This window comes from Manacus vitellinus, unplaced genomic scaffold (genome assembly GCF_001715985.3).
Source record: "Manacus vitellinus isolate BGI_N305 unplaced genomic scaffold, ASM171598v3 scaffold_7_pilon, whole genome shotgun sequence".
NCBI lineage: Eukaryota > Metazoa > Chordata > Aves > Passeriformes > Pipridae > Manacus > Manacus vitellinus.
Window position 1 is genome coordinate 9,809,259 of NW_021940813.1, and position 10,917 is coordinate 9,820,175.

Here is a 10,917-nt window from a genome sequence, read left to right on the forward strand (position 1 = left end):
GGGATCTGAGCAGGGCTCCACATGCTGCAGGGGCCCATAGCCCGTACTTGGTTCGGTGCCGCAGCTGGGGCAAAGCCATGTTCAAATGCCGTGTCATAAATAGTGATGTATAAATATCATGTATAAAACCATGTATAAATGCAGCACCTGAGCTGGGAGGAGGCGGTGGTTGATGCCAGTTGCCTAAAAGCTGGAGTCAGACTGCAGTGTGAGGGTCAAGGAGCACCCGCAACATCATCAGCGGTAGATCAATCCCCGTTGGGAGAAACGGGCATTTCCCACACGATTTCCATGGACAGGTAACCACTGAAGCTCCAACAGTGATCATGACAGACGAGGATCCATAAGAACCATGGTTTCCTTTTTACATATTTAAAGTAGGCATTATACTCTGTCACAAGTTTCAGGAACTTAAGTAAATTACTCCTTAGTCTGCTCAGAGACAGGTTGGTGGTCAGTTTAGTCACAAAATATGGGGGGTTATATATGTATATAAATATATCACATATGTGAACTTTATATATTATATATAGTTTTATATACATGAATATGTAGTTACATATAACTATATATAGTTACATTATAATGGATGCCTCCTATTTCCCAAATCCCTTGTCCTTTTTTTTTTTTTATCTTCTTTGCTAGACATGAAAAAAAAATAGTTCCAGACTGGATTTCTTGAGAGGCCAAGTCGGTGGAGGGCCCTGAGAAAAAATCCATTAGAGCTTTGCCCTTGCATACCCCTGACTTTGTCAGGGTGGGGAGGTGGAGTATGTTCTGTTCATTTGGGTGCTGCAGAGATACCTTCACTTGCATTTGTCAAGAGTATTACACATCAGCCTTCAGCTGAGGAGCAAGAACAGTGTCCAGAAAAGGAAATATTTCAGTTTCAAGTATAGATGGAAAAGTTTTTTAAGTCCTCAGTTAAGACAACTGAAGCTTTACGATTCCTCTCCTCTAAAAGGGCATAGATCAGTCTGCCTGTGCATGTACAAACCCAGGGAAACTGGTGAGGTTTGTGCTGTTTCACCACAGATTAACCTCAATCTTTTGTCCAAAACCATCACTGTTGGCCAGCCATTACCCAAAAATCCTGCCATCTCCATTTGCAGAATGTTGTGGAGAAGCATTTATTGCTCATGAAAATCTGCAGGCCCTGACTCCAGCTTTTTAAAAAGGCAGGTGGCACCACAGGACTCTGTCCTTACAGCTGATATGCTGTTGCAGAAGTGTGAACTAGTATTATTTGGCCTGAATATACTGATTGTTTTCTACTCTCTAGGCAGATCCCTGATGCCAAAGAGGATGGATACCCTGACAGCCAGAATGCCCATTCCCAGACAGAATGAGACCCCCTCTCTCACTAGCTGGTTATTAGGCCCACTTAAGTGTAGCAAACCCACACACTGACAGCTACAGGAAGAATGCCTGTCTGATCTGCCATCCTGGTTTCCACTGGATAGAGTTAATTTTCTTCCTAGTAACTGGTACAGGGCTGTGTTTTGGATTTAGGATGAGAATAATGCTGATAACACACTGATGTTTTGGTTGTTGCTGAGCAGTGTTTACGCTAAGTCAAGGACTTTTCAGCTTCTCACCCCAACCCACCAGAGAGGAGGCTGGGGGGCACAAGAAGCTGGGAGGGGACACAGCCAGGACAGCTGACTTCAGCTAGCCAAGAGGATATTCCATACCATATGGCATCATGCCCAGTATATAAATTAGGGGGAAAGCTGTTCAGAGGCCGCTACTCAGGAACTGGCTGGGCATCAGTCAACAGGTGGTGAGCAATTGTGCTGTGCATCACTTGTTTTGTATATTCTAATTAATGTTATTCTTGTTTTCCCTTCCTTTTCTGTCCTATTAAACTGTCTTTATCTCAACCCTCATATTTTACGGTTTTTTCCCCCAATTCTCTCCCACATCACACTTGGGGGATGGGTGGCTGTGTGGTGGTTGATTACCTGCCAGGTTAAACCATGACACCTACAGACAGCCTCTCATTCGGTGCAGTGTGCCACTCTCTGGTTTAATTCTTTTTTAAACACGTGCACAAAACAAGATCACATCACCAAGCATGATGTGAGATTCAAATTCACAAGTTACTAAATTTTTTAAGCTACAATAGAGAAACATTTATAAAATAGCAATATCATTAAATTCTTCAGTTTGAATAAAAATAGAGTGCTACTGCACTTCACACATACCTAGCTTTCACATGCTTTGGATTTTTTAATTGATTGGATTTTATTCCTATTGATTAAAACTAAATACTGCTCTTTGTCAGCTGTCATGTGAACAGTGGCATGTTTGTCATTCAGGTGATGCCATGAATTGAGGGGGTACACAGTGATACAGTTAATTTCCCCAGCTGAAGTTGTTGCCATAGCTCCACTGTGGGACAGTGCAGATCAAACAAAAGACTTTTTCATGGATGCGAGTTCAATCCTGACATTCATCCCTGGCCATAACAAGAACGCATCTGTTTCCCACAGCAAAGCATAACAAGCATATTTAAATCCTGCAGGGGGGAAAAAAGAGGGGGGGAGGGAGTAAAGGATGAGCTTACTTTTGAGGAAGAAAAACAACCCAGCAAGGTTTGGGACTTCCTCTGCTAAACGCCTTTATCACAGCAGATTACTTTGAGCTGATCTTTTACCTCCCTTGGGACATTCATACAAGAACAACTTGGCATGACCTTTGCTCAGTTCTCTTTTTAAGTGCAAGAAGCAGGAATTCTGCTGTGCAGTTCAGAGCCACCAAGGCTCTCTCAAGGCAAGTGTGATAGCTGCAGAGAAAAGTGCAAGAGAAGCACAGTAATGAAGATGGTAGGCAGCCAAAAACACGGCACAGAAGAGGAAGCTCGGGAAACATCCAGATTTCAACACAAGGTGACAAATATGTATTTTTCATTTTGGTTATTAACAGAAAATACTGTATCCTCATTGCAAGAATTCCAAGGTAATGTAAAAAGTAGTATATATTAACATGGCAAAGCACAAATGGACTATAGTATGAAAACTAAGTTAAATGGACAAAATAATTGCTGTATTGAGGAGAAGTTTTGTCTTCCTTTTTATGTCTAGGGCATGCTTGATATGCTGCAAAGGCAAGAGGACAAAGAGTTAAAACTTTCAGGTTTAGACATTACACATTAAGCTTCTGGTTGGGTTTGTTTGGTTTGTTTTTTTTTTTTTTTGATGATGTAAAAAATCTGATTAAACTAAGAGTAGTGCTATAAAAACAGTGCCAGTAAATCACGGATTATAGCGAGGTAGCAAATTCACCTGTACTATGTCTACCTCAAAATGCCTGAACATTATCATATTGTTGTTTAGTACAGATTGTCTTTGTGGAGAACTGTGTATGTGTGTGCATACTACTCAGGATATGAGTGTGTATGTTCTACGTGTATGTTTCCTACAAACCCAGAGTATTCCATTATCTTACTTTTAATCCTTATATTAGTCTGAATTAATGCACGTTATCACTAAATTAACTAAAGGTTTTTACATCTAATATGATGCAGCTCTGACCACTTCAGCAACTGCTTACTAAACTGTGCTATTCATGTGGCATTTCAACATGAATTACTTAACTGTTTGGAGGACTAAACTCCTAGAGGAGCACAGATTTCATAAATTAATTTTTTTTTTTAAATCTCAAGTTATCATTTAACAAGAGATTTTTGTTCTCAAAACATGTAGTTAACTGATAGAAGTATGAAGAAATAGATGCTTCTCCATTTGTTTATCAATAAAGATGATGCAGACATTTATGTTAAGTAGATTCTTTGCTTACCAGGCTTGTTCACTGCACAGCTCTTTTTAATTTCCTACCTGAATTACCTGCTAACACCAGGATGAAGAGAATAAAGTCGTTACTGGGATGTTAAGGCTCTGAAATACAAACATGAAACAGAAACTAGAATACACACTAACGACTTCCATTATGACAGAAAAGAAGGTCTATGAAATGAACATCCAGAGATACTTTTTTTCTTTCTTAAACGAACACAATTCAATTCTGATTGCAGTTAAATTACAGCAAATCCTAGTAACTCGACCAGAATTGGTGGAATTACACTAACTGGAACAGAGAGCAGAATCTCATCACCTGCTTGCCTAATACAATATTCCTATTCAAGCCTGGAAGAAAAGTACTAAATATTATAATGTACATTAAGTAGGGAAGACGAGTGAGAGCAAACTCACAGAAAATGAGCCCTCACATAATTATAATGTCTAAGAATTAAGTCTGATGCCAATGGTATTCAAGATCATACAGTTATTGCCACAGCATGGAAGTCTCTGTTTTAACTACTTTCAGTGCTCTCTCCTTACAATTGCACAAAAATGAACAATTAATGTATAAGCAGAACATTATTGCAGAGAGGCTGTTACATTTCAAGACCTGGCTGAAGATCAAATGTGCTTCCGTGGGTGAATACTCTCAGTGTTCACCATTTCACATCCCTTTGGCAAAAAGGAGGGCAGCATCCTTAGGTCCAGATCCAGGGACAGGTTCTTCAGGGAGAAGGTGTGAGTGGTGGTGAAGCTTAAATAGAGCCCCTGAGCCCATGGGCAGAGGGTGTGGGGTGGAGCCCCCAGATGAGGCTTCTCAGGGCCTTCAAGGTCTTTTAGTGCCCCCAGGGTCCTGACACATATGAAGTAACTTGTATCCATAACCAAATTTGCCCAATTTTCATGAATACAGAAAACAGCACATCACCATTGGGAGTACCAAACCTCCAAACAAATATTAAATCTCTCCTCTCAATCATGAAAGTTCTTGCATATTTCAAATAAAAAGTCCCAGAATACCTGCAGGGCATTATTAACATGTTTTCCAGAAACAGCTGCATTATGCAGTATTCTATAACCTCTCAGTGGGTAGAAGATGCTTTTCTTCAAAACATGTCAGATCAAAGGATTCAAAGGTGGCAAAGTTATAAGCAACAGAGGTAAGATCTTAGGGTCAAACACTCTTAATAACTGGTAAAAGCTAAACTAGCTAGCAGGTAATCATTTTACAGTGCATAAGTAGGTGTTTTATTTTAAATAAAGTGTGTGCCTTTACCCAGATAATAAAATCCTCCGGTTATTAAGTTTCTGGTACCTAAAATATTAAACGGGAAGCCCCAGCAATCACTCGAATGTGGTTTACAGTATGATCTTTTTATGTTTTATTTGGCAGGTTTGCATTTGTAATAATATGAGGAAAGAGATGTGAAGGCACTTGCATGAAAAATTGACAAATGGAAAGATAAAGGTTGACAAGAAGTGTGAAGAGAAAAAGTATTGGAGACTTGTAATACTGGAAAAGATAGTGTGACAGAATACTGATGATGAGTCCAAAAATTTGAAATTGAGCTGGCGGAAAGGGAAGGCACCAGATAGATTGAAAATGGATAGAAGTGAATGCAATACAAATATGTGCAAGAAAGGCAGTCTTAGCTTGGTGTGGATTTAAGGGGATTGGAGTGTGTATCTGGAAAGCCAGAAATGGAAAAAGAGATAGGACGGATAACAACATAGTTTAAATGTAAATAGGGAAGAGATTTTTCTTAAATTGTGTTTCATCTGTGACAATAGGAAGGAGGGCAGAGAACATGAATCATTTAGACAAAGTTTATACTGAGATATATACACTAGAGAGATCTGTAATATTCAGCATTATATTTCCTGACAGCAGTAAAGTTGCAGATGTAGTCCTGTGTTGGAACCACTCTGCAAGAAATTTACAGAGAACCCAAAATAGAACAGGAAGGATAATGAGAAGATCTGTAGCATATGACCTATGAGAAATTGCAACTGGGGCAGTTTAGTCTGGAAAAGTCATGAGAGATGTGACAAAAATACCAACCTGCCTGCTGAATGTCAGCTCTCTACTCCAAATCCTCAAACTATTCTTTCAAAATTTCAACCACACTAGTCATACAAAAAGCAGAGGAGACCACATCTGTTCTCTGTGTCCAGCAGAAAAAGCAAGCAAGGGCAGTAGTTTGCAGTAATGGAGGTTCAGGTCAGACATTCAGAAGAACTTTCTGATAAGAGTGAACAGTGTTAAGAATGGATTGATTAGATAGTTTGGGTTCTGGGAAGGGAATAACCAACAGAGGTTAGCTAATCCAAGAGTTAGCTAATCCAAGAGCTTCCCAACCTCTGAGCATCCATCAGGAAAGTCCCATTGCCAGATATCCCTCATCTTTCCATAACAACAATTACCCAATAATGAAAAGCTTGATTGTTAAAACTAGCAAGGACAATCTAATAAGAAACTAATAAAACTTAACATTTCCCAAACTAAGTGACCATTTCTCTACTCTGGAAGAATAAAATAAAGACAGATACCCTCTTGGTCAAACCCAAACATAATTTCTCACCATTTTCTTCAAAAGTGCTTATAAAAGCAGTTCATGAAAGAGCGAGAACACAAAGAACCTACCCCAAAGTGCATAACCACACTTATTCAAAACAGTGCTGTAAAGCACAGATGAATGGCATCACCAAAAGCCACTAATTTCAAGAATTTGTGGAGTTCAGATGATTGACATATAAACTGTACCAGAATTAACATGACATTTTTAGTTATCTCTTACATAAAAATGGACTAATTTGATTCTATACAGGTATCCTGAGAAGATAGATTTTCTTAAACATCACATCACTACTATGGAATTATGGAAAGAACCAGATATAAGATCGTGTTGTGCCAAATCCCATGTTTTTACTTTTCATAATTTATGGACTGTCATTGCATATAAAAAAACTTCCTGGGTTGAATCTGTATATAATTTTATAGGACTCTTTCATAAATAGTAAATTTTTTATTTATTATGGCAAAAAGCTGATAGTTTTTTAGCAGTATCAGTTCCACTTGACTGATGAGCTGCAACTTAAAAATTAGACAGCATTACCTGGAAGCAGCAAAGCAACTGATGCTGGAGGTCATGAAAACCTATGGGGTGTATTTTATTTCATACCTTTCATTCTCTTTCTTCTTTCCCGATCTACACAAGTGGGAAAAAAATATCTACTATTGTGGGGTTTTAATCTCAGTCTAAAAATATGTGATTTAATTAACTGATCATCTCAGCAATAAGGTATCTTTATCTGCTCTTTTTGACTATTAATTCTAGCATGTCTAGAATTAGCATGACAGAGGTTGATAGACACATGGATACATACATACACAGATTCATGCATACATAGATACATACATAGAAACATAGTATTTTAAGTAATCTGCTTCAGACATAAACCATTCCTTCACCTTATAGTCTTGCAGTTGACCTTATAATAAAATCTTGCAGTTAAAACCTTCAGGATCCAAAATATATACATTGAAGCAAAATTCAGTTCATCTGTTAAATATTCAATAATTTATTCTATTATGTTTTCTGCAAATGTTTGGTTTTGAAGTCAAACACTATTTAAACCATACCAGTCTCTGGTTTTCCATAGTTCCTGATGACTTTTGAACAGATATTACATGAGGGTTTGTTTCTCTTCATTATGACTCAGTTACAGGTCAGAAGACTTTTGCAGCCTCTCTCAGGTGAAGACCATTTTAAATACAACTTCTGCTGTGCTAATTGGTGCTTGAGATCCACTGAGGCACTTCAGACACTTGATGATATTCTCCAAGGGCTGCAATGCGTTCCAGTCCCTGATTTCACAAAGGGCAGAGTATCTTTGCTTTAAAAAAGCAAAGTCCTTAGCTTGGACAGTTTTTACAGATTTAGACTGTTCAGTATTTACAGACTTTAATGTAGTAGTAAGATCATTGAACATCTATGAGCAACTAAGGCAAAATACCTTGTTAGCAAGTGGCTTCAATATGTCTTTGCCCTCTGCTGCAGATCTCAGGCTGTGTTGCTGCTTTGCCATCAGAAGGAGCAGAGAGCACTCCTTGTTAGGTAGTTGTGAAATGCATATTATTTCCCTGCTCAAGCAGTTTGAGCTCTTTAATGAGTTTATTCACCATTTCCAAGTATAGGTTGCTACTTCTAGAGCTTTTGCCTTAAGATAAGCATGCAATTAGAGTACACTTATTATACCATGTTCAGCTATGAACATGGATATAGTAAATTTGATGAAGTAAGCTTCTTGCTTATCTTAATCTATGCAATATAGGGGTGAAAAAAAGGTTGGAGGGAAGTGGACACATTAGTTCACATTCATTCAGAGCTAGTCTGCTAGAGTCAGTTTAACGTGTAGTATGGAAAAAGTGTGAGAGAGGCTATATAGGTGTTGGTCTCTACAAGGAACTGAAATTTGATTAATTACAGCTGTGGGCACTGATCAGTGCTCCTACACTAGAAGATTTTAAAAATATGAAATAAATAAAAAGAGAAAAAAAAGGGAGGGAGATATTTAAAAATTAGGGCTTGAAGATAAAGAAGATTCTACACAGAGTATTTGCCTCTATGATGTTCAGCTGCCCATGAAGCTCAGAGAGGGATCATACTTTCATTTTGAGAAAGGAGAGGATTTAAATGGAATACCTAGACATATTTTTTTTATATTTTTCATGTTTTGAGAATTAATTGTTCCAGTTTGAGAACTGAAATTCTGCATAGAAAAAACCCCACCATGTATCAGATGAAACCTTCCTAACAGCTGAGATTTTTCCCTGTTTGCTGTCTATTCAATTCAAACCTTGAAATGAGTGTTAGGAGGATTGGGATCATAGTTTCTTGTTTTGTTTGCATGTAATGTTAATTTATACACCCTGGGACAGGACTTTTATGCATCAAATGTCTCTTCAACCCAAGCAGCTGTTGCCAAGAGCTCAGTCATTAAAGGCAGTGACTATGTGTCCTGTTACTTGTGAATAAATGGCAGGAGGGTGCCAGGAGACCATGTTCAGCCTGGCACGGAATACTGGTTGCAGAAAAGAAATTAGATGCATGAACCTTCCCACCCGTGACTCTTGCTCCACTGTTCTTTTAAAAGCTGGCTGACTTGTAAAGATTCACAGAAGACCATCTGCCCAGTCTTTCCAATCAAACCTAATTTGTATTTATTTATTTTAGAGAGTAAAGAAGACACATTCCAGCCTTTTGAAAGCTCTTTTTGCCCCAACAGCTAATAGAAGGTGCAGGTTAGGATAACTTATTCAAGATACCCAATACAATGGCTAAGATCATCAGACATATTCCATCTGGACAGACATGACAGACCCTCCCACCTTCCCCCTACCATTAGTTCAGCTTTCTCTCTCTCTCTTAATGATGTACACAACATTTCTCTATCATGCTCTTCAAAGAGAAGAACAAATCTATAAAGTATTTTCCAGAGGTGGAAATGAAATAAGCAGCATGAAAAGCATTCCATGTCCACTCTGAAATTCTGGCCCAACTTAGACAGGTGATAACACTACTGCAAGAGAGACATCATTCTATAATGTTACATGTATATGGGAAAACTTTTCTCTATAAAAGATTAATCAAAATGCAGCTGGAGTCAATAGCAAACTCTCAGCATGAAAGCAAAGATGAAATTCGCCCTTTTGTACTCAAAAGAAATAGAAGGCAAGGGATTTACATTTCCAGTTTATTGGCAATCATCCAGCTGCGAGAGAATCCATTTCCCTTTTATCTCTATTCCCATGCACCTGCCTGGTCAGAGAGGGCTGGACCCTGACCCTGGATACATCCATACCTGGTACTACTCCTTCAGCACACCAGCACCAGTCTCTGAAGAGCTGGCATATGTGGCTGGGTCTATAAAGGGTCTGCCTGCTACCTCTGGCTGCTCCAGACCTAACACTGCTCATCTGTGCTGTCCAAATATTTTTCTAACAGCATAACGCTCCTGCAAATACTTTTCCTAAGAAAATGAGCTACAAATTTCAGGCCAAGTGCTGCATTAATCATGGTTTAATCATTTCCCTTGAGTATTCTTTCCATAATGTGTGAATATTCCTTGCAAAATTACTGGTAAAGGAACTTAGTTATAGGGAAAAGATTCAGCTGTGAGATTCACTTAGTTGGCTCCCTGTTTTCCTTGCTCAGTCACCTCTTTTGATATGTACTTTCCTTCTTTCTTGACTGCTGTCTAATTCTTTCTTTTCACGTTCTCTTTTCTTTCTACTTACTTTCTTATCTCCTCTTATTCACCTGCCTACCCATTTCCCTTTCACATAGTTTATACATTTCTTTTTGTATTGCACTTGGTCTCCTTTGAAGATTTGCCAAAGACATTTGAAATTAAACTCTCAAGTCCTAGGGAAAGACCCCGAGGCACAATTCTCTTGTAACTTAGATGCTCGTGTCCCTTGATGAAGTCTGATTTTTAAAAACAAAACTCAGAGTGCCCACTGCAGCTCAGGACTACTGGAATCCCCTTTATTGAATCTATCAAGGTTAACAATAGCCAACGGAGACTCTGATCTAAAAGGTTTTGGCTTTATATTATCTTGGTTGTATTCTCATGCCGTTTAAGAGTAAGAAGGCTGGTAATCTCACTTCAGCCCGCACGGTTTCAGTGCTGCTGGCGCTCGGGAGGGCAGGACATGACTCGGGGGCTGAGCCATCTGCATGTCCTCGTGGCCTCGAAGGCCAACAAAATCCTGGGATGCATTAGGAAGACCAGTGTCAGCAGGTCGAGGGAAGTGATCCTGCCCCTCTACTCAGCCCCACTGAGGCGTGTCTGGAGTGTTGTGTCCAGTTCCGAGCTCCTCAGAACAAGAGAACATGGAGCTCCTGGAGCGGGTCCAGCGCAGAGTGACAAAGATGAAAAAGGGACTGGAGCATCTCTCTTACGAGGAAAGGCTGAGGGAGCTGGGCCTGTTCAGCCTCGAGAAGAGACGACTGAAGGGGACTTCATCAACATGTATAAGTAACTGAAGGGAGGGTGCCAAGAGGATGGAGTCAGGCTCTTCTCGGTGGTGCCGAGCAATAGGACAAGT

At 39.3% G+C, this 10,917-nt stretch overlaps 1 protein-coding gene across 1 annotated transcript in view; it reads left to right on the plus strand.

Annotated features, from left to right (window-relative positions):
- The first annotated feature begins 123 nt into the window (after window positions 1-123).
- Window positions 124-10,917, plus strand: part of PCYT1B (phosphate cytidylyltransferase 1, choline, beta) — a 40,635-nt gene continuing 29,841 nt past the window's right edge. The window contains exons 1-3 of the mRNA XM_029964751.1: window positions 124-299; window positions 1,283-1,320; window positions 2,722-2,891. Of these exons, the coding sequence (XP_029820611.1) occupies window positions 139-299; window positions 1,283-1,320; window positions 2,722-2,891 (369 nt within the window). The 5' untranslated portion in view covers window positions 124-138. The remainder of the gene's footprint in view (window positions 300-1,282; window positions 1,321-2,721; window positions 2,892-10,917) is intronic.